This window comes from Salvelinus alpinus, chromosome 26 (assembly GCF_045679555.1).
Source record: "Salvelinus alpinus chromosome 26, SLU_Salpinus.1, whole genome shotgun sequence".
Lineage (NCBI taxonomy): Eukaryota > Metazoa > Chordata > Actinopteri > Salmoniformes > Salmonidae > Salvelinus > Salvelinus alpinus.
In genome coordinates this window covers 6,554,508-6,579,860 of record NC_092111.1, presented here as the reverse complement: position 1 = coordinate 6,579,860, position 25,353 = coordinate 6,554,508, and the positions used below count along the sequence as shown (strand labels likewise).

The window sequence follows — 25,353 nt, the reverse complement described above, 5'->3', positions numbered from 1 at the left end:
CACAGCAGCTGGAGACCAGATTAAATGTGGAGGGTGTTTTAATTACCAATCTGAGCACATGGTAGTAGATGATCTGCAGAGGGTAAATATAGATTTGACAAGGGTGAAAAGGGTTGGGCTCATTTGTAGGGTAAAGAGGTACGGACAGAAAGTCCAGCTGGTGAGGGAGCCATGGCACCCCTAGCCAAGCACGGAGAGCGTGGAATACAAGTGGCAATGGAATCATCACAGACCCTAGCACCGCCACCGAATACTGGCACACCATCGGTGTGGTCCTTTGCCTCCCTCAGAGACCCTTCCTTGAAGAGCCTGAAAGTGATTGATATTGTTTTATTGTGTGATTCAACTCACTGCTGTTGGTCTCTGTGGGCTTTTGCACGTAAATTCCAAACACTTGAAGGATTCATAAATCTTTTGGGCGAACTTCATTGGGCTATTCCTATTTTGTGGGAGGATGGAGAGCACTCTGGCAGTGACCCCTACTATTAGTCGTCAAGTATGTGATCTTATGACCGTAATGTTTATAATTGCATTAGCAGTACTAGATAGAGTATATGTAGCAGGATAAGAAATGGTGCATGCGTTCTTTAACCGGTATGAGACGCAATTTGACAATTTGCAATACCTTATTAAGTAAGTATTTGTCTAAGTTAGTATTTGTCAGAATGTATGGCAAGCTTTATGAAAGAGCACTTTCTATCAATCTTTATCGTTTTAAGAAAATGTGTACTTCTCTACCCAACAATACTTCAAACCTCCTCTCTGAAATTCCTGGTAGATGCATTCAGCCAAGTTTGCATGTAAATGAACACTCTGGTGTGGAACAATAAGGGGGAACCACTACTGTTTGAGTCCAACCATCCCAACCACAAGCCAGGTTTCACAAGGGGAGGCCTTGGACAGCGCTAAAAGGCAGATCAATCGGAAGTCAGATTGAGTTAGGGACGTGGCCCAGCCACTTTCTCCTTCCACCCACACAGCAGGACATGTCTCAGGCTGGAGGAATGCCCCATGTTTACTTTCCCTCCTTCCATTCTCCTAATCATCACAGGCTCTCGGCACATCTCCCCCTTCAACCCACCCCCAACCCTTCCGCAAATCATTAATGGAACAGTCCAGAGCTCCAGACCAGTCTCTTTGAGCCATCATGTCATCCTAGTTTCTAATTCTCCCCATTGCAAGTGTGTTACTACTGCTGCTGTCAAAAGCACTTTATCCACAATGGGAGTCATTGTGATCATATCTAAACGGTGTAATTGTTAAGAAGGCATATGTGGCGTTGTGTGCATCTGTTGTCATTCTTATGGACTGTGTAATAAAGAGGGTTTATTACGCGTTTGGTTTGGGTGGGGAGAGGAAGGGTGGAAAAGGTGCTTTGTGTGCCTTTTTCAGCTGGTCCCAATTTACGCTCTCATAAACAGGGAGGGTTATTCATGTGCGGTTTCATGCTTTGTGTTGCATTTGTTTAGGCGTCAATCCTGAAGCAGTCCTTGATGATGACATCACAAAAATGTTAGAAAAAAATGCCATGGTGGAGAGATTGCATCTTTTCCAGGAAGACCTTGGAAGGGATCGGGAATGACTTCTATCCTGTATCCCGGAATTTACAGTAAGATTCCCTATGGGCCTTAGTGATGACTCTGGCCTCCTCTTGCTCTTCTTCTTCTGTCGCAGGGCTTTGGGACGGTTTCTGCAGAGCACTGGCTGGGGAATGAGTTTGTATACCTGCTGACCAGCCAGAGGCAGTATGCCCTCCGTGTGGAGCTCACCGACTGGGATGGACACCAGGCCTTCTCCCTGTACGACCGTTTTCACATCGATAGTGAGAAACGCAACTACAGGTACTATTAAAGAGCTGTATCTGTGTATCTTGATAAGCCTTGAATTCATGTTGCCACTACTGCCTGATATCTAAAATGGAGACATTGCTGACATTATCCAGTCCAAATTCCTTCTCATTTAATGGTATCATGTCATAACAGATATTTACGTACAGTAAAGTGTTCCCGCAACTGATACTTGGTCCTTGAATAAGGGGTTAAACTTTTTGCTTCTTCAAGAGCGCTAAATATGCTTCAAACTGTGGCAGACGCTTGGATTCGTTAGATTTGGAAAACTACTGGAACATTCCAGAAAGTTCCCGAGCAATCAAAGGTCTCTGAGAGGAGATGGTCTGACAATTCCAATTGAGGTGATTCGTCAGATTTGTAGCCCCTTCTGATAAGAAGCTACTTCAGTTTCTAAATGTCCTTTTTTCAACTTCAGATTGATTTCTGTTTGTTTTCCGAAGGCGTTACAGCCATTTATGCTGCCGGGAAGGGTGTTTCGCAGCGTTCAGATTTTTGGACAAAATGGTGTGGTCGGGTTGAGAGTGAGGCGATTGTCATATCTAATTTGTGGAAACGCCTTGGATTATGTGACGACAGGATTTACTTTAAGAAGTCTGCCTCTTAAAGTGTTAGGTGCACACTCTCTGTGGGCTACATAAATTGATTTTACGGTACCGCTATAGGGAGAGGTCAACCGATTTCTTTTGTTATGCGCTGAGACTAAATTCGGGTTTATATGTCCCATTGTGAAGATTGGATAACTCCATCCCTTTTTTACCTCTCAGAGTTTAATACTGACCGCACAGGCACTGACTTCCTTCTCCCTATAGTCAGTATTTGACAAGGAAAGATTTGTTTAAGTGCAGAGAAGGACCACGTAGGATACGTTTCAAGGGGGGATAATGCAGGTATGTTTATCGACAGTGTATGTAAGAGGACACTTGAACAGGGATAGTGATTTATTTGCACTCATAGTATTCTCCCTCCCTCTCTCTCTTTCACTGTTTCTCTCTCTTCCTCTCTCTCTCTCTCTCTCTCTCCCTCACGCACACATACTGTAACCTCTTGCTATTTCGATGGGTGAAACAGTGGTTGTTTATTTCTTCAGGGCAGGAAGAGGCGTCTTTGGGCCTACAGTGGGCTTTAGTTAAGGGAAGGAAGCCTCGTCGGCGCTCGGACTGCTAGATTTCTGAGTGGAGAAATCTAATCGGCCTGCTGTTCACTATACATATATTTGTTCTCTCAAATAGTTGTGTGATTGCTTCTCAAGAACATTGGCCAAAACCAACCAGGCCACAAACAAAGCTGCTATCTATGTTCTGTTCTCCTCTGCTCTGGCACCTCCACTTCAGAATCCCAAACAATCTGCGACATGTTCTTCAATTTGTATTTGTTGTACTGAGAAGCAACAGATTGTAGCAAAAGATAGCATGACATTTTGGTTTGGTTTTGGATTCTTTTGGGCATCGGGGGTCGGGGCTTTACTGGAATGGTACAATCTCCACTGACGCAGACAGACGCGTTTGTTAAGACACGTAAACGAAAGTAGCGCGGTCATGCACACTCACACACACACACACACACACACACACACACACACACACACACACACACACACACACACACACACACACACACACACACACACACACACACACACACACACACACACACACACACACAAACACGCGCACACGCACCCATTGGATACCGCAGATGTTACATTTAAAGCTGTAGTCCACCGATGCACAAGTGTGCCCATTTATCATAAACAATGTCGAGCTTTGCTAGGTAATGTTTGCTTTACTGCCAGCTCCTTGGTTGCATCTAAATATAAAGCCAGACGGAAATGACTTGGTTTGAGAGAAGTGCAATTATTGCCCAGAGAAATATAGGATTCTAATCCTTGATCTAAATCATATACAGCAAGGACTAATTGTCACATTTATTACTGTCCCCCCTATTTTAATGATTTCCAAAGCACAGAGGCTGAGTAATACTCACCAACACTATTTTATTTAGTATCCAGACAGCATAATAAATACAATATAATAAAGCTATTAAATCAATCCTTCGCAATGTAGATCTTGGTTATTCAAAACATATTTGTGAGTGAGTAGTTGGAGAAGAAGGGAAATTGGCCTGGTTCTCTTCTCATGGTGTGACTAATGACGCGTTCAAGTGCTAGTCAGAACTAGGAAACTCTGACATTTCCGACCTGCAAACTGGTTGTAGTTATACACGTGCGGCTTTCAACGAATCAGCAAGTCAGAAATTCAGAGTTTCCTAGTTCCGACTAGCATCTGAATGCGGCAATAGTCATTTCCAGATGACACAGTATTATGGGATTGACGCAGAAGTCTCGGAGAGTCTGTGCTACTCTTCCCTTTTCTTTTGTGTTGAAGCCGTGCTTAAGAGTGTTTGTACTGGCAATCGCCTGCATCCATATAAACATGAAACAGCATCTTAGTATCAATTTTACAGCAAGGGAATACAGTGTTTGTGAAAATATTTTCACTTGTTCTGTCTTTTAAATATGAGTCAGTGTGTGCAGCTAACTTTCTTGTTCCCTAATGCATTTCTCCCCCGTATTTTCCCATTATGTAATGTCTTATTTTACCCCAAAAAGGACAATGCCTACCATGCCCATATTACAATATATTTTAAACTGGCGTCAACAATGCTGCTTAACTTATACTTTACAAATACCGTTGACATTGCTGAAAGAGTATTTACGGGCTGACCTTGTAACTCATAACTACACAGCTCCCACTGAACCATGCCTGAACAAGCTTGTAAAATTCGTTTTTTGGGGGGGGTTTTCGCTCCATTGTGAATCACGTAGTCTAAGCTATAAGAAGTTTGTTAATGGATATTTATATTTTGTGTTTTTAAGTTATCATTTCAGTTTTACTTGGTGTTATCACTGTTACACACAATACTGTCTCTCTGTAAACAATACAAAGGAACAGTCTATAAAATGGACTGAAATTGTTAGCTTGGTGAAATAGTGGGTTGCAACTGAAATAGTAGGCTGTACAGTAATTTAGTCATGACCTGCAAATGGCATTGCAATGATCTCCGTCAACACGTTCGATTGATAACACTCATTTATCAACGCTTACAGTACGGGCCTCAGAATGAGGTCTTAGGTGTCTTATTAGAGGAAGATGGAGGGAGGAAAGAGCAGGAAAGGAAATACAGACTGATAGAAAGAGCAAAAGAGGGAGAGTGATCAGAAAGATGGGAATAAATACATTCTTACTACAAAGGGGCAGGGAGGGGAATGGAACAACCATTCACACTGCCAATCTGTGGACAGATGTTATTCATAATAGATTTGTGTCTAATCTTATTTAATAAGATCATTTTGAAGGCTCGAAGAGGGCGAGTGTGCGAGTGTGCGTGTGTGCGTGTGTGCGTGTGTGCGTGTGTGCGTGTGTGTGTGTGTGTGTGTGTGCGTGCGTGGGGGCCTGGGTGGTCGGGGAGAGTGTTTGCGGGGGACGGCCAGGCATGAGATAGTGCCAGATACATGTTATTTCTCAGGGGTCAGAGCCATCAGTCAGGGGTCAGAGTTGATTACATGACACAGACTACAGAAGGGCTTTGACCAATGGCTTACATCCTTTTCAACATGGATCTGAGTGGTGGCCCTGTACCACAGTGGTCCAGGGGGAACATTTGACATGTTAACAATGCATATTGAAGTATTGAATTATGCAACTGCTTAGTCTACTTGTTAATCCTTTATAAGCTATTTAGAGTTTCCTTAACTTTCAAATGCCCATAGGTGTACTAACTACAGTATAAATTACGATTATTTATTTTACTACATTATGAATAGAATCTTTGCAAGGATTCAAATTTCATGTTCGTTTCTGCTTGCATGCACCATGCTGTATTTGGATCAGTAAATGTGTGTCTGAGTATATTTCATTGCAGTTGTGCTTTAACGTTACATGTGAGGATTTAAGTATTGAATAAAACCATAATCTCCAGAACATTTTGAAATAGAACTATGTTAAAAAGCAGTGTGGGAGTTACTGAACATATGCACGGACACAAGTGAGGTTTACAGCTCAACGCTCTCCTTCTCCGCATGTATGCCGAAATCCTCTCCGTTGGAGAAAGGCCCTATTATGTTTACTCTTCAACTGACTGTTAAATCGTTATTAAATATCCTTCCTCTTCAACCAGCCAAGTTTCCTAAATCCTGGGATTTCTCCATATGGTAATGGGAAGATCCCTGGTGGAATCAGACAGTACCCTCAGATGTATTTGACGTGGGGATTTGGAGGAGGACTTGGCAAAGGAGGGATTCTCTAGCTCGGCTGTGACCCCTCTGTCCTAGCCTCACACTGAGATGGGATCCCTGATACTCCTAACTCCTGAAGCTCAGTTTACTCATCCAACACTCATCCGCACTGCATTCTGACTGAGGAGAGGCAGGCAGAAAACTGTCTGTCTGTAAATCAAATGCTAAGATAGCTGTGTTCAGCGTTATGTTGTGAATCTAAAATCTAAAGATGATTTAGGTGAGAGGCGGTAGTATTATTCTGATATTTTATTAACCTTTTGTTGGGTTGCGGTTTAAGGTTTTAGTTTAGAGAAATTAACAGAGATGCATACAGTATGATCCACCTCAGCGATGATAATCATTGACAACTTGTAAAGTAAAAAATGGTGTGTGTGTGTCCATATGTTCATCTGTCTCCATGATGACACCCAGCGGCAGGCGAGCGAATGGGCTACAGCCAGACACCTCTGGGTAGGACATGGTGCATTGGGCATGGTGATTAACCTCTGCTATGAGCCAATCAGGCTGCAGTTCAGCAGGCTAATGACTGCCAGGTGTGCGACAGCATGCGCTGCCTGGACCTCAGCAGGTTTGGTCGTCTCCAAACTCCTTCTCAGACTGGGATAAGAGGAATGAAGCCAGCATTCACTTCCAGAACTGTGTCAGTCAAGAGATGAAAGAAGTCCATTTGAAAGACTGCCACGATTATTTCTACGTCACACACATACAAAATAAACTTTCTTACAGGCAGACATACTGTATATAACAAAAGTACACCTGTAGGTTACATGTTACGATGTGCTTAAAACATCTCTGGGGGAATCCCTTCAGAATGTCAGTACATACAATAAAGTAAAACGGCAACATCCCCCATTTGGGATAACACGGGGCCTTTTGAAATGGGACATGGCGGGCAGATAATAGGAGGGCTGTGGAAGTGTCAGTGGGGGCCTTTCCACCGTGTGTTTAGCCACAGTCTGATACATCTCACTGGTGCGGAGGAGAAAGACATATTTATGATGTTCTTTATTTTGCAGTGTTTAGGGATGAATGCCACCTTCACTGAGAACCCCTGATGTATGGACCCCTATGGCACACATGACTTATAGTACGTTGGGGAGTGGAGGTCTCTGTTAACTTTAACTGTCGCTGGCTGAGCCTGGGTGGTTTGATACAGCCTTAGAGATACAGGAACGCAATGACTACTGGCTTCATTGCAGGCAGAAGGCTGAATTCAATCCAAAACTGCACTGCAAAATAAACAACAATGTTCTTATGTTGCGTACATGCAGGTTTTAGGTAGGCCTAACGCAAGTGGTTGAAACAAAAGAGAAGTGGGATTGATCGCAACAATTCTATCTTGATGCATCATGATGTAATTCAGCCAAGAATGAGCAAACTCTACATACTTTGTATGACCAATATAGCCTCGCAGCCGAGCCGTAAAGTGTTATTGACAGTGGAGGCTCCTCAGAGGAGGAAGGGGAGGACCATCCTACTCAATGAATTTGATTTTATATTACAATATAAATTTATATTTTTTTATATTTATATAAAACTATAGTAAATATATTCATGTCACCATATAGCTGATTAAAACACACTGTTTTGCAATGAAGGTCTACATGTCCATCCTCCTCCGGGTACATTGACTTAACTACAAAAGGCGCATGGTTCTCACCCCCTTCCATAGACATACACTGTAATTATTACGACTTCCGGAGGACGTCGTCCAACCTATCAGAGCTTTTGCAGGATGAATTGACATCTTGTCCACCCAATCAAAGGATCAGAGAATTAATCTAGTACTGAAAGCACAAGCTACAGATAGCTAGCACTGAAGTGCATAAAATGTGGTGAGTAGTTGACTCAAAGAGAGAGAAAGATGTTAGTTGAACAGTTTTGATCAAATTAATATATTCAAAAATTTAGGAGAAGTAGTAGAAAGAAAGAGAAAGAGCAAGCTAAATAAAATTTAAAATTAAATCACTTTTACTTTTATTTACTTAGCTAGCTAATGCAGCTAGCTAATGTAGCTTACTCAAACACCCAGCTCAAACAGAGGCTATCCAACACGGGAACTCTTCCAAGTCAAGGTAAGCTTTTGGTTTTATTAATTTATTGCCACCGGGGCCTGCCGGGTAGTACACTGTACTACGTGATTGTAGCGGGTTTACTAATGCATAACTTCTAATAGCTATGTTGACTATGACGTTAGTCAGTGGCGACCCGTCATGCAGGGCAAAAGGCTCATATTTTGAGCCAAACATTTTTAGGGGCTTGCCTGTTTTGCATGTTATTTTGGCATTAATACGTGTCACATATCAGTTTTCAAACAATGTAAAAAAAAAAAAAAGATATATCATTGAGTTAATAAAGCCGCATACAAACATGGTCTCTTATTTGTTTCGTTGAGTAAGGCAGCTCCAAAATGCAGGTGTTTCAGCCTAGCTCAGTGCTTTCTGTGGTGGTGGGGCAAGCCAGAGGAAAATACAGAGTGTTGCGCCGTGACTGGCTCAGTGTTCTGTCACTCATGGGGACGCTACGTCACCGCCAAGTCTAAGGGTAGTGTAACGCTCGTCTTTCTCCTCATCTGAAGAGGAGCATGGATCGGACCAATATGCAGCGTAGTTTATAGACATAATCACGTTTATTTAAACGAAGACGAAAAACACTTGAACAAACTACAAAATAACAAACGACGTAAACAGACCTGAACTTGAGAACAAAACGCACGAACAGGACGGAACACACGAACGAACGAAACGAAACAGTCCCGTGTGGTACAAACACTGACACAGGAACAATCACCCACAAACAAACAGTGAGAACAGCCTACCTTAATATGGTTCTCAATCAGAGGAAACCTAAAACACCTGCCCCTGATTGAGAACCATATCAGGCTAATTAACAATGAACCCAACATAGAAACACATAACATAGAATGCCCACCCCAACTCACGCCCTGACCATACTAAACAAAGACAAAATAAAGGAAATAAGGTCAGGAACGTGACAGGGAGAGCTAGAAAATTCTAGCCCCTTGGGTGCTGCCATAGAGTTACATTAGAAGTGCCCGTCCAAGAAGGCTCAATGTCATTGGCCACAGATAAAATGACGTCAAATCACGTTATATGTACAGTAGCTTTGATTGGACTGATTGTACTCATGTCAACATCATACTTTCAAAATCTTAACTAACAGTCATCATCGTGAGATTTAATGGTTAAAGACCTGGAGAATAAACCCTCCTCCTCACAGCTGCTAATGTCCCTTAATGTTGATGATGTGGTTGTTACTGACAAGAAACACATGGCTGAGCTCTTTAATCACCACTTCATTAAGTCAGGATTCCTACTTGACTCAGCCATGCCTCCTTGCCCGTCTAACATTTCCTCATCTCCCACCCCTTCTAATGCGACTATCCCCGATGCCTCTCCCTCTTTTTCCCCTGCCCCGCTGCAAAGTTTCTCCCTGCAGGCAGTCACTGAGTCCGAGGTGCTAAAAGAGCTCCTTAAACTTGACCCCAAAAAACCATCTCGGTCAGATGGTTTAGACCCTTTCTTCATTAAGGTTGCTGCCCCTATAATCGCCAAGCCTATATCCAACCTTTTTAACCTGTCTCTCCTTTATGGGGAGGTTCCCATTGCTTGGAAAGTAGCCACGGTTCATCCCTTATTTATAGGAGGAGATCGAGCTGATCCTAACTGTTATAGGCCTATTTCTATTTTGCCCTGTTTATCAAAAGTGTTGGAAAAACTTGTCAATAATCAACTGACTGGCTTTCTTGATGTCTATAGTATTCTCTCGGGTATGCAATCTGGTTTCCGCTCAGGTTATGGATGTCACTGCAACCTTAAAGGTCCACAATATGTCACCATTGCCCTTGATTCTAAGCAATATTGTGGTGCTATTTTTATTGACTTGGTCAAAGCTTTTGATACGGTAGATAATTCTTTCTTGTGGGCCGGCTAAGGAGTATTGGTGTCTCTAAGGGGTCTTTGGGCTGGTTTGCTAACTACCTCTCTCAAAGAGTGCAGTGCATAATGTCAGAAAACCTGCTGTCTCCGCCACTGCCTGTCACCAAGGGAGTACTCCAAGGCTCGATCCTAGGCCCCACGCTCCTTTCAATTTACATCAATAACATAGCTCAGGCAGTAGGAAGCTCTCTTATCCATTTATATGCAGTTGATACAGTCTTATACTCAGCTGGTCCCTCCCCGGATTTTGTGTTAAATGCTCTACAACAAAGCGTTCTTAGTGTCCAACAAGCTTTCTCTACCCTTAACCTTGTTCTGAACACCTCCAAAACAAAGGTCATGTGGTTTGGTAAGAAGAATGCCCCTCTCCCCACAGGTGTAATTACTACCTCTGAGGGTTTAGACCTTGAGGTAGTCACCTCATACAAGTACTTAGGAGTATGGCTAGACGGTGCACTGTTCTTCTCTCAGCACATATATACTGCAGGCTAAAGTTAAATCTAGACTTGGTTTCTTCTATCGTAATCGCTCCTCTTTCACCCCAGCTGCCAAACTAACGCTGATTTAGATGACCATCCTACCCATGCTAGATTACGGGTCGCTCCTCTTTTCAGTTCGCTGCAGCTAGCGATTGGAATGAGCTGCAACAAACACTCAAACTGGACAGTTTTATCTCAATCTCTTCATTCAAAGACTCAATCATGGACACTCTTGCTGACAGTTGTGGCTGCTTTGTGTGATGTATTGTTGTCTCTACCTACTTGCACCTTGCGCTGTTGTCTGTGCCCAATAATGTTTTTATCATGTTTTATGCTACTACCATGTTGTGTTGCTACCATGAGGTTGTTACAGTGCCTTGCAAAGGTATTCATCCCCCTTCGCATTTTTCCTTTTTTGTTGCATTACAACCTGTAATTTAAATACACAAAATAGTCCAAATTGGTGAAGTGAAATTAAAAAAATAATTTAACGGAAGAGTGGTGCGTGCATATGTATTCACCCCCTTTGCTATGAAGCCCCTAAATAAGATCTGGTGCAACCAATTACCTTCAGAAATCACATAATTAGTTAAATAAAGTCCACCTCTGTGCAATCTAAGTGTCACATGATTTCAGTATGTATATACCTGTTCTGAAAGGCCCCAAGAGTCTGCAACACCATTATGCAAGGGGCACCACCAAGCAAGTGGCACCATGAAGACCAAGGAGCTCTCCAAACAGGTCAGGGACAAAGTTGTGGAGAAGTACAGATCAGGGTTGGGTTATAAAAAAATATCAGAAAATTTGAACATCCCACAGAGCACCATTAAATCCATTATTAAAAAATTGAAAGAATATGGCACCACAACAAACCTGCCAAGAGAGGGCCACCCACCAAAACACCCTGACCCAGGCAAGGAGGGCATTAATCAGTGAGGCAACAAAGAGGCCAAAGATAACCCTGAAGGAGCTGCAAAGCTCCACAGCGGAGATTGGAATATCTGTCCATAGGACCACTTTAAGCCGTACACTCCACAGAGCTGGGCTTTACGGAAGAGTGGCCAGAAAAAAAGCCATTGCTTAAAGAAGAAAATAAGCAAACACGTTTGGTGTTTGCCAAAAGACATGTGGGAGACTCCCCAAACATATGGAAGAAGGTACTCTGGTCAGACGAGACAAAAATTTTGCTTTTTGGCCATCAAGGCCAACACCTCTCATCACCCCAAGTGAAGCATGGTGGTGGCAACATCATGCTGTGGGGATGTTTGTCATCGGCAGGGACACTGGTCAGAATTGAATAAATGATGGATGGCGCTAAATACAGGGAAATCCTTGAGGGAAACCTGTTTCAGTCTTCTAGAGATTTGAGACTGGGACGGAGGTTCACCTTCCAGCAGGACAATGACCCTAAGCATACTGCTAAAGCAACAGTTGAGTGGTTTAAGGGGAAACATTTAAATGTCTTGGAATGGCCTAGTCAACGCCCAGACCTCAATCCAATCCTCTTTTCCAAGTTTAAAATGATATACATTCAACATTGGCCATGCTGTCAATGAATCATGATTTGTGCCATGCTCAAAACAACTGTTAACTCAGAATTGCGAAAACTTGACTTCAGTGAGTTCAAGACAACTGGGAAGTCGGGAATAAACAAGCTCCGACTGGGAAAACACGTTTTGAAAGGTCATCCAACTCGGAGTTGTAAATCCGGCCTCTTTCTAGAGCTATGACCTGAAGATCAATGACGTCATCATGATCTTGATTTCAAAAATCATGATTTTTCCGAGTTCCCAGTTGTTTTGAAAGCACCATAAATCCAGAGAATGCCAGACTTTGATGACAAAATGTGCCCATGAAGAACCGCCGTGCCACCTTCCTGTTCAAGTGAACACAGCACAACAAGGTGAGTCCAAAAATGTACTGTATGCTGCTGCATAAATGATGTAATATGCCAGGGAGATACGAATACTGTAGCTAAGAAAGTAATACTAAGTGTGTGTTGCGTAATAAGCCCATGTGCCTCACCCTAATAGTTTGGTCTATTTTCCCCTCTTAATTTTGCCTACTGTTCCCAGTCCACTTACAGTTTCAATTGTTCTGCCTGCGGCTATGTTCACTGGACGTGCTACCTTGTACCGTACCTGCTGTTTTCGACTCTCTCCACCCTACCCCACCCCACACACACATCTGCTGTCTCGACCTCTGAATGCTTGGCTATGTAAAACCAACTGACATTTACTCCTGAGGTACTGACCTGTTGCACCCTCTACAACCACTGTGACCTTTATTTGACCCTGCTGATCCTCTATGAACGTTTGAACATCTTGAGGAACAATCTGACCTTAATGGCCATGTACCCATATAATCTCCTCCTGGCACAGCCAGAAGAGGACTGCCCACTCATCAGAGCCTGGTTCCTCTCTAGGTTTCTTCCTAGGTTCCTTTCTTTCTACGGAGTTTTCATAGCCTCTGTGCTTCTACATGTGCATTGTTTGCTGTTTGTTTTTTTTGGGCTGGGTTTCTGAATAAGCACTTTGTGACATCGGCTGATGTAAAAAGAGCTTTATAAATACATTTGATTGATTCATATAAATATGGCCATGCGCCAAAAAAAAGAAGACAGTCTTCCCTAATCTTAAACAGCACCGACCGCCACTGTGTCTCTCAACATGGTGTTGCAAGTTTGCAAACTTTGCGGTAATGATAGGGATGCCCTCATGCATTCCCTCATGCATATTGGAGTGGCCTGTTAAAGACTGCAGTGGACTAGTCGATGCATACCGTGTAGTTTAGCACAATAGAATCCTCTATTTGAAATTAGATGTAATTGAATTAGTTTGCCAAGGATATATTTTTGGAAAGCTTGATAATTGTTCAAGTTTCAAATGATCATGTATTATCATAAAACAATGATCCTCAACTGATCCCAATTTTGGTAATTTCTCACTTGTACTCTGCAATACTCCAGAGTCCTTTCCGTATTGCGATTGAAATCAAATCTGCAACAAAGCGGTAATAATGATGTGTAGTATTAATACTATTAGCATTTGTATAAATGTTTTATATATCCAACATCCAGCAAAGAAATAACACCAACAAACCAGCATCCCCTTTGGATATTAGCATCCCCTTTGGATATTAGCAGAATGACATGGCAGGACACCAACACTTCTTCCTTCAGGCTGTCATTGAGAAAGCTCAAAACAATCCCCCACAATCCAACATTGTGCTTATTAATGAGCCTTGGCCAATCTAATTTGCTCGAGTTATTCCAACAAGAGCCAATCAGATCGGCACAGTTGGCCTTCAAAGTCTGTAAGGGCCCGCATCGGTTGCGCAGATGTTTGACCCCGGAGATGAAATACAGCCCGTTACATGACACGCTAAACGTTTCTGCCGAGAAACAGAGACAGCAGAACAACTGTACTCACGCAGGAAAACCCGTATTTTCCTCTTGAAGACTGCTGCCTCGGATCACCCTACTTATCAGTTAAGCACATAATGGACTTGACATGACAGGATGCAGATGTCAATTGAGGTGGATTATCTGGTAAATTGTCTGGGAAATACACAACACACCCAGTAAATACAGACAAAAACTATTTTAAGGTTCGGACGAGTGTCATGCTGAGAATCCCTCTTTATGACATGTCTTGGCGATGTTTCTGTGTGCGGTCGAAAGGCTGTGTAAATGTCTTCTAAATACACAGCTTGTGTCTGTTCTTTATCAGAGCAGTAGCAGGCTACATCCTGGATTGTGTGGGTCAGGAACAGAAGTTAAACTGCCAGGAACTCAAGCTGTGTTTTGTGATATGAGAGGTATAATAGAGTATCTGCAAGAACTTCTGTAGTCTTAAAGGGTCAGAGTCGTTCTTCAGCATGTGTCACAGATGAAGACTCACTACACCCACCCTTCCACTACCCACACACCCACCCACCCACACACACACACACACACACACACAGCTGTGTTTTCGTGAAATTTCAGGACTTTTTGGAGTGTACTTTTTTTTTTTTTTCATATTTTCCCTAACCCCAAAAACCGTAAACCTAACCCTAAACCTTAACCCCAAAACCCTAACCCTTAAGCTTAAAATACATTTGAACAAATTCAGGACCTGAAAAAAAACTTAAAAAAAAAGTTATTGCTTTCCATCACTTTTCAGGACATTAAGGTGAAATGTTATGATATTGGGGTCCAGATAATGTAGGAAAACAAGTGCACACACACACACACACACACACACAACTCCCTACACTATTCCATCACCCCACTACCATGTCTAATTTCAGCATGTTCATCCAACCCACCTTTGATTCAGATAAAACTACTGATTAGAGCTATGACTCTCCACTACATAATACAGTATTGGATTAGTGGCTTAGTTGAATTCCCAACAGTGATATAGTCACTTCTTTCCTCTTCCGCTCCGTACAAATCATCCATTTACACGCTGTCTAAATACAGGAGTCATGTTCATGTTAAAAGACTTGCTCCAAGAATACACACCACTGACCAGTGTCTCCACTTCGTGAATCTAACCTGAAACCACACAGCTACAAGCAGATGTGTCAGTCAATTACAGTTTGAGTGTCACGTCCTGACCATAGAGAGCATTTCTTTTCTGTGGTAGAGTAGGTCAGGGCGTGACTAGGGGTTGTTCTAGTTTATATTTTCTATGTGGGGTTCTAGGTTTATTTTCTATGTTGGGGTTTTGGTATGATTCCCAATTAGAGGCAGCTGGCTATCGTTGTCTCTAATTGGGGATCATACTTAAGTAGCATTTTTTCCACCTGTGGGTTATGGGATATTGTTTATGTTTAGTTGCCTGTTAGCACTGCATTGTCGTCACGGTTCGTTTATTCTTTTGGTTTTTCTAAGTTTCACTTTCTCTAATAAAATATGTGGAACTCGACGTGTATATATATCAAATATATTTTGATTTGTTTAACACGTTTTTGGTTACTACATGATTCCATATGTGTTATTTCATAGTTTTGATGTCTTCACTATACTTCTACAATGTAGAAAATAGTACAAATAAAGAAAAAACATTAAATGAGTAGGCGTGTCCAAACTTTTGACTGGTACTTTATATAGATATATATTTTTAAGAGCCTTTCCAACCTTTCTCATAGGAGAAAACAAAACTTGACGAAGACTTGTTACCCGCCTACTCCCCTGTCCATTTTGATTGACGGCAATGGGTCTCAGGAAATGACTTTGCTTAACAGAACATGTTTCAGAGCACAGAGCAGACACATTGGCATGGTCCTCTGACAGAGTTCCTTGGCTCTGAGAGTCCATCTTTGGTGAGAGAAAACTCTTAGGCGTGTGATAATGTGGGTTAGAGAAAGGCAGGCCACAGAATGAGCTCCTAATGATGCAGGTCACAGCAGGAAAGAGAGGCTTGACACTACAGCATTTCTGCTCTCTTACCAAGAGTGATTTCACAATTCACAATGACACACCCTCAAGTGTGTTTAGGCACACCTACTACTTTTTTTAAACTATTTTCTACATTGTAGAATAATAGTGAAGACATCAAAACTATGAAATAACACATACGGAATCATGTAGTAACCAAAAAAGTGTTAAACAAATCAAAATATATTTTATATTTGAGATTCTTCAAAGTAGCCACCCTTTGACTCTCTTAGACCCTATTCAATTCCCAGTTGGGGAGAATTGTTAGGGGTTGAGTGGTGAGAAAGATAGTGGTGATTGGATCTGAGAAAGGTAGTCATGGAGTGGGTGGATCGATGAGGAAGACACCAAGGTGTATGGTTTGGAGTCATTGACTCTTTTTGATCATGGAATAAATATTCAACCCGCTTCCAACATTAGTTGACGCCAAGCATGCTAATGACATCATTGCACAAATCTGAACTTTGAGATGTAAGATTACGCTTGCCAAATCACCTCGTCAATAGACAATGCCTTGTGGCCTTGCAATGCCAGTCACTCAACCTAAAAATAGAACTCCACAAAACACACTATTCTAGCGACACGGCACGAGAAAACAACATTACGTTACCCCTCCACCCAACCAACCTTCCAGAGACATCCATCTCAACCCACCCCAGCCACGGTGCCCCTAGACAGGGGTTCCATGATACTGGTCCACCCTGCCCTTCCTGTATGTGTCCGCCGGTTCACTATGTCTTTCACCAGTACAGCTGGGGCCTTGGTTGATTTACAGGTACCACATGTGTAGGTTAGACTGAGCAGCCCTGCAGGCAGCAGGCCTGCAATACTGTAACATACAACGTCTTTGGGTTAATATGCTCTCTCTCCACCAAAAGGCCTGCCATAGTAAGCGCAGCAGGCCTCTGATAATTCTGACAGAGAAGAATGTATCACACCGTACTGTATGAGCACAGGAGGGAAGACAGTGGGCATAGTGCATTGCATACACACAAGGAGGGACACTGTATCTGAGACATGCAGCACAGGACTAGGACCAGTGGGAGGGGAGTTATGTAGCCTACATGATGGTGCCTCATTGGGCTGTACCTGGGTCAACCCTTAATGACCTGGTCGTTGGTCTCTCTGCTCCTGTTATACTGTACATAGCTGCTCTGAGGCTTGCAGGTGCTTCCCAGACAACTTTGTCTACAATTATCTCTCTTTATTTCATTCATGTTGACCCAGAACAGATTTACACAGGCAATCACTGCTGAAAGTGTAACTTTCTCGGGAGGTCTCTTCCAGTGTGTTATGTCTTCTTCTCTCCCTCTAATCTCCCTCTTCTATTTTGTCCCCTTTTTCTTGTCATCCTCTACCTCCTCCTCTCAGACTGTTCCTGAAGAGTCACAGTGGGACAGCGGGCAGGCAGAGCAGTCTGGTGATCCACGGGGCAGACTTCAGCACCAAAGACATGGACAACGACAACTGCATCTGCAAGTGTGCCCTCATGCTCACAGGGGGTAAGTACCAGGGTGTCCCCATAGTGCACCACACTGCATTGTTGAAAATATTGTTTACCAAGCTACCAATGACTTCACAATGGAAGAAGTTAAGCAAAAGTAAAGCTACCCTTAAAGTTACATTGAAAAAGTAACTACAAAATACTTAGTGATAAATTATCATATCTAAATTTGAATGTCAGACTACATATTGCAAGACCATATCACTCTGGGGTCAAATGTTAACAGAATGTGTAATTTAGCCTATTAAACACAAAAACTATGTTTGAAGTGAGGATTAGGCAGGTCTGATGCTGAAAAAACAAAAACATTCTTGCCTACTTTACCCATATTTAATTGTATTTTTGGCAAAATAATAAGTGTGTATAGTTCCAGTAGTTAGCTACACTGCTACATGGCAAAAAAAGCGTAATTAACTACTGAAAACACTATCAAGATGTGAATTGAGTTCAACTACCACCAAGCTACTACATGTAGTTAAATGTAGTTAAATTACTAGTTGAACTATACTGAACAAAGATATAAACGCAACATGCAACAATTTTAAATATTTTACTGAAATAGAACTCATATAAGTCAATTTAAATTAATTAATTAGGCCCTAATCTATGTATTTCACATGACAGGGCAGGGGCCCATCTACTTGGGAGCCAGGCCCACCCACTGGGGAGCCAGGCCCAGCCAATCAGAATTAGTTTTTCTCCACAAAAGGGCTTTAATACAGACAGAAATACTCCTCAGTTTCATCAGCTGTACGGGTGGCTGGTCTCAGTTAATCCCACAGGTGAAGAAGCCAGATGTGGAGGTCTGGGCTGGCGTGGTTACACATGGTCTGCGGTTGTGAGGCCAGTTGGATGTACTGCCAAATTCTTTTAAACGATGTTGGAGGCAGCTTATGGTAGAGAAATTAACACTCTATTCTCTGGTAACAGCTCTGGTGGACATTCCTGCAGTCAGCATGCCAATTGCGCACTCCCTCAAAACTTGAGACATCTGTGGCATTGTGTCGTGTGACAAAACTGTACATTTTAAAGTGGCCTTTTATTGTCTCCAGCACAAGGTGCACCTGCGTAATGATCATGCTGTTTAATCAACTTCTTGATATGCCACACCTGTCAGGTGTTTGGATTATCTTGGCAAAGGAGAATTGCTCACTAAAAAGGGAAGTAAACAAATTTGTGCACAACACTTGAGAGAAACAAGCTCTAGGATCTTTTATTTCAGCTCATGAAACATGGGACACTTTACATGTTGTGTTTGTATTATTGTTCAGTATACATAAAGTTCACTACTCCCCAACACTGCCACACTGTGACATGGTACAAAGAGAACCCAATAATGTACTATTTAGTGATGTGGTAGGGGAGACCCAATAATGCACCACACTGAGAGATGGCACAAGAAGAGTCCCCACAAACCACTACATCATGGCAGAAAGGAAGATTTATCTTTGTAATGCATCCTGGTCAATTGTTGTAGAGAACTTGGTTCCACTACAAGACTAGCCTGACTCCTCCTAGCTCAAACCCTGAGACTGGGTTGTGTCATTTTAACACGGACCTGTGCATGTGGCACTGTACCACAGTACAGCGTAATGAGGCGTGTGCGGAGCTTACTGCATCTCCTAACTTCTGCACTCCCACTACAACACATTTGGGGTTTCAGATTAGCACCATAAATGTCCACGGGCCGGGTACCAAGTGTCAGGGAGATTCAACATGACTCTAATTCTCTGGCTGTGTAAGTGGAGCAAGGTGACCCTACTCACTGTATGACAGTTCCCCAGTGGAGGACTGGGCTTGTAAACCGTTTATGGTCGGTGGCAAGAGAAGACAAAATCGGGGATCGGGGAATTCTGTCCAACCCGATCTAAGGACTGCGTATTTCCCCTAATTCAACAAGCCAGTCTCACAATCCAGCAGTGTGTTTAGCAGAGCACTGACATAGATTGTTTTTACCATATTCACTGTAATAGCATGTATATATTATCAGTGAAGTAGAAACAGCAAGAAAAACATTAGTAACCAAAGAGGAGAAAAACAAACAGTGCCTTTAGAAAGTATTCACACCCCCTGACTTTTTCCACATTTTGTTGTTTTAAATTCATTTAAATTGATTACTTTTGGATTCAATTGAAATTGTGTGCCACTGATACCCCTTATGTCAAAGTGGAATTATTTGCGAATTCATTAAAAAAATCTGAGCTGAAATGTCTTGAGTCAATAACTATTCAACCCTTTTGTCAGGAGTAAAAATGTGCTTAACATGTCACATAATAAGTGGCATGGACTAACTCTGTGTGCAATAATGGTGTTAAACGTGGTTTCTAAATGACTACCCCATCTCTGTACCCAACACACAATTATCTCTAAGGTCCCTCAGTCGAGCAGTGAATTTCAAGCACAGATTTAACCACAGACCAGGGAAGTTTTCCAATGGGTCACAAAGGGCACCTATAATATATATATATATATATATATTATTTTTTATAAAGACATTAAATACATTGAATATCCCTTTGAGCATGGTGCACTTATTAATTACACTTTTGATGTTGTATCAATACACTAAGTCACTACTATGATACAGGCACCCTGCCTAACTCGGTTGCCGGAGAATAAGGGAAGGGTCACTCCTGCTCTCCCTCTCTGGCGCTCGAGGGCGCCAGGCTGCCCAGCACTACGCACTCCTGCCACCATCATTATGCACACCTGTTTCCCTCGTCACGTGCATCAGCGATTCATTGGACTCACCTGGAGTCAATCACCTGAGTTATTACCTCCCCTATATCTGTATGTTCCCCAGCTCTGTTCCCCGCTTCTGCATTAATTGTCGTATGTCGTGGTGTTACCCAGTTCTGATGCTGTTCCTGTCCTATGTCTGTGCAAAATTAAATCTCACTCTCCATACTTGCTTCTCATCTCCAGCGTTGGTTCTGACAGGAACCACTCAGGGATTTTACCATGAGGCCAATGGTGATTTTAAAACAGTAACAGAGTGTAATGGCTGTGATAGGAGATAACTGAGAATGGATCAACAACATTGTAGCCTTGTGGTTAGAGGGCGGCAGGTAGCCTAGTGGTTAAAGCTCTGGGCCAGTAACCGAAAGGTTTATTAGATCGAATCCCTGAGCTGACAAGGTAAAAACCTGTCGTTCTGCCCCTGAACAAGGCAGTTATCCCACTGTTCCCCGGTAGGCCGTCATTGAAAATAAGAGTTTGTTCTTAACTGACTTGCCTAGTTAAATAAAGGTTCAAATAAAAACAATTGTAGTTACTCCAAAACACTAACATAAATGACAGAGTGAAAAGAAAGAAGCCTGTACAGAATAAAAAACAGGCTTCCTGTTTGCAATAAGGCACTAAAGAAATACTGCAAAATATGTGGCAAAGACATTAACTTTTTCTCCTGAATACAAAGCGTTATGTTTGTGGTAAATCCAACACAACACATCACTGAGTACTACTCTTCATATTTTCAAGCATGGTGGTGGCTGCATCATGTAATGGGTATGCTTGTCAGTTTTCTTTTTTGGATAAAAATGATTGAAATAGAGCTAAACACAGGCAAATTTCGAGAGGAAAACTTAGTTCAGTCTGCTTTCTAACAGACACTGGGAGACAAATTCACCTTTCAGCAGGGCAATTACCTAAAACACAAGGCCAAATATACACAGGAGTTGCTTAGTAAGATGACATGTTCCTGAGTGGCCTAGTTACAGTTTTGACTTAAATCATCTTGAAAATCTATGGCAAGACTTAAATATGTCCTGTCTAGTAATGATCAACAAACAACTTGACAGAGCTTGAATTATTTTTTGAAGAACAATGGGCAAATACTGTACAATCTAGGTGTGCAAAGCTCTTGCAGACTTTCCCAGAAATATTCACATTCTATGCAGGGAATTTAAGTCTTCTGAATGCCAATCCCAACAGAGCTTATTTGAGCCCATGCACATCTACTCTTTCTCGAAATACCATTGAGAGTTAACAGGTCCTTAAAACTAACCTCTCAAAGCAATTCATGATGACAGAAGTGAGTGCTACGGGGCGATAGTCATTTAGTTCAGTTACCTTTCCGTTCTTGGGTACAGGAACAATGGTGGACATCTTGAAGCAAGTGGGGACAGCCGACTGGGATAGGGAGAGATTGAATATGTTTGTAAACACTCCAGCCAGCTGGTCTGCGCGTGCTCTGAGGCCGTCTGGGCCAGCAGCCTTGCGAGGGTTAACATGCTTAAATACCTTTGCAATTATGTCTAAACAACTGCTCCATTGCTGCTGTTGGAGTTCACTGTGGCATTCTGTCAAGGTTCAACATTGCAGAACCAGAATAGAGAAACTCAAAGTTTACAATCTAGGACCTTCTGGTGTAAAGTTTCTGCTTTCTTTTAGCTTTAAGCAACGGCGTTTCATACATACTAATGTCTGTCTTTGGTTGTTTTAAACTTTTTGTCATAGGGGCTTATAAAATGATCTAATTCTCTCCATCTGTTCTTTGCTCTGCCCAGGTTGGTGGTTCGATGCCTGCGGCCCGTCCAACCTCAACGGAATGTACTTCACCAAAGGGCAACACGTCGGGAAGCTAAATGGCATCAAGTGGCACTACTTTAAGGGTCCCAGCTACTCGCTACGAGCAACAACCATGATGATTCGTCCGCTGGACTTCTCATAGACATCGAGTGCGTCCAGAATGGCACCCTATTCCCTATATTGTGCAATACTTTTAAATTAGTGCACTATATAGGGAATAGGATGGCATTTCAGATGCAACGTTAGAGTTTCTCCCCACACTCTCTGTAATGCCAATGGGACAACTATATTAGGAGGAATGCTTCCTGCTTTACCCTGTTACTATCGTCTCACCATAACAACTTTGGAGTTTGTCCGGAGGGGAACTCTACACCACCTGGCTGTTGCTTGGTAACGTTACTCCAGGAGTCAGCCTGGAAGTGTGGTTGGAGAGAAGAGGGCTTGTGGATTGAGAGAGGATCTCGTCTTATCATAGAGCTAAACTGTGAGTGATGAACTCCTTGCGAAGTTGGAGGACAAACTGCTTCGCTCTTTTTTTATATTTGACGCATGAACTCAAGTAGAGTTCAGCTCTCACCCCAGGCCTGTGGACTCTCACCCCAGGCCTGTGGACTCTCACCCCGGGCCTGTGGACTATTGGGGTAGACTTCTCTCCTTTTTGGGAACTGACTGCAACATTGCAGCTTTGTCTGTATATGTAGACTATATGACAGACTACGCAACTACCCATAGACTACATGACAGACTGCATAGACGCCTTCAGACTACACGACTCCCTATGCGCATCTGGAATGTTCTCACAACCAAATGGGAGATATAGGCATTTTTATAGAGATGTTGCACCAAGACATTGGGACATTGAACAATGTTTTGTATTTCATGCTTTTTATTCCTATATAGCCTAATACATTTGGAATGACATGATGTTTTTTACATAAGTCACTCTGGATCGTTTCTGGAGAGGAAAAGTCACAAGGTCACAAGGTCACCGTCAGTATAAAATGTTGGTCTTATATGTACTGCGGACTCCAAAGTCAGTTCTGAGAACCAGCCTGGCTCAGTCAATGGTTTTGCTGCCACTTATATAGTTGTTGTCCTGCCAGAGTGCGCTGATTATTTTCAAAGTTCAAAATGCCACGTTATTATTGGATTTGGCAACTGACAGAGATTTATCTGCATTTGGTATTGGCTGACAAACAATGGCTGCTAAGGCAAAAAATGTGGTGATCTTCTTTCCTCATTTAAATATGAAAAAGAATATACTGTAATGAATACAGATGCATATATATATATATATATATATATATATATATATATATATATATATATATATATAATATTAAAGCATTGCCATACCGTAACTAGTAAAACTGTGTATAAGAAGGACAACATTATGTGTTACACCAAACCAATTGAAGGTAGTGCACATTATGCACTATTTATCTCTAGATGTTGTATGAATATGGTAAGTTTTCCATCTCAAGTATTGCTGTCATCTACCCCCCTAAAGCGTAAAGAAATGGATGGTGTTATTATACGTTTTCTGAGCGTTTTGGAACCTTTTGAACATCAGATTGTGATTTTTCATTTGAAAACACTGTACAGTATATAGTATTTGGGTACAGCAAAGTGTAGATGATTTGACCCATTCAGACCACATAAATAAAATAATAATACCTAGCCATTGTGTACGCTTGGATAGCTTCATAAATGTTCCTTTCAAATGGTACTCCTCAGTTTGCTTTGCTTTCGCGAATCGTTTTTTTAAAAAGGGGAAGAGGTTATGTTATGAATAATCACCTTTTTATGACCGGAGGTGGCTACAGGGCCTTGACAGAAATGTGGTCTGTCCATATTTTGAAACTCTAACCACTGACCAAAAGATAAGTCCCATTTCATTGGAAACACCCCACAACGTCCTTCGAATGTGTCTTTGCTTAGACATACAACCGCACTGAACCCCAGATCCAGACAGGTTTTTTTCTCTTTCATCATTGCAGCTTAGAAACGGTTGTTTTAATAACGTTTGGCTGAGGCATAAAATGGAGGATTCCTTTAAGTGTACTGTGTGTACTTGTATTGCATTACTACCAGCATGAAACAACAAGATAGAATGCACGGTTTAATATGCAATGTTACTAAAAGGTGGGCTACATGTTGAGGAAAGACACATGGAACTTGTAAAACTATGAAATGACATGTTTATTAACATACTAAAATTGTATAATTTAAGTGTATATGTAAAATAACTTTCCTGAGGAAAGCCACTCCATTTTGTTTTTAGTCCTCCAGAACCACAGTGGTGTTTTGAAGTTGAGCATAAACCATAGAAGTAATAATAATAAGAGTTGAGAAACGTGCCTTAAATGACTCTGCTTTTACCTCATTAAACTGTAGATTTGATATTTTAATTCAACTACATTTTTTTTGTAACAAGTGGTCGAAATGTCAAGTTGTTAAACTAAATAAAAAGCATGTGATGCACTAATGTTTTCAATCTGGGTATACATTGGCCGTTTTTTTTATGTACGATGTGCTGATTTCGAAACAGACCGCTTTTGGGGTCACATTACAATGTATTCATTCACAAGTCTCTCTCACCACAACATCCTTTGACACATATACACTCAGGTCCCAATGGTTGAATAAACGTTGTTTCAACATCATTTGTCAGCGTATTGTGACATGGAATTTTATCTCAACATACCTCTTTATTTAGGTCGATAGCATTAATGTTGAAACAATGACATTGATTCAAATATACCATTTTATAATCAACATTGAGAACATGGTCAAATAAAATATGTCTAATTAAACATGAAATTCAACACAATTTAAACCACCTAATATATTGAATATAGCATAAAAAAATATTGATGTTTTTTACGTGGAATTTTCGACACAAATTCAATGTATACATAGTTCTTATGATTATGTGGAAATTAGATTGATGTAACAACCTGTTAGTCAAATTAAGTCAATGTATTTAAATTGAAGTTTTGCCCTAATTTCAATGTTCAATGAAAACAGTACTGGTTGACAACTTTTTTCTTTTTTAAATCCAATGTATTTTCCACGTTAATTCCACGTCACAATACACTGACAAATTACTTTGAAACAACGTTGATTCAACCAGTGTGTGCCCAGCGGGGTCCTACATTTCTACCAAACAGAGGCAATTCGCCACTCTCTCTTATAACAATACCTTGTCTTTCACACCAAGTCAAATAGAGGAATGGCACACGAGTGAGTCCTCCTATTAGGCAAATGGTGCTGAGATTATGAGGACCCATGTGCGTAAGGCAG

General features: G+C 41.7%; 1 protein-coding gene across 5 annotated transcripts in view; it reads left to right on the top strand.

Moving 5' to 3' along the window:
* LOC139554516 (angiopoietin-1-like) overlaps positions 1–24,544 on the top strand; it is a 57,941-nt gene extending 33,397 nt beyond the window's left edge. For all 5 annotated transcript variants that reach the window (XM_071367366.1, XM_071367364.1, XM_071367368.1 and 2 more), the window contains 3 exons: positions 1,675–1,841; positions 17,385–17,515; positions 22,026–24,544. In XM_071367366.1, the coding sequence (XP_071223467.1) occupies positions 1,675–1,841; positions 17,385–17,515; positions 22,026–22,189 (462 nt within the window). In that variant the 3' untranslated portion in view covers positions 22,190–24,544. The remainder of the gene's footprint in view (positions 1–1,674; positions 1,842–17,384; positions 17,516–22,025) is intronic.
* The last annotated feature ends 809 nt before the right edge of the window (positions 24,545–25,353 follow it).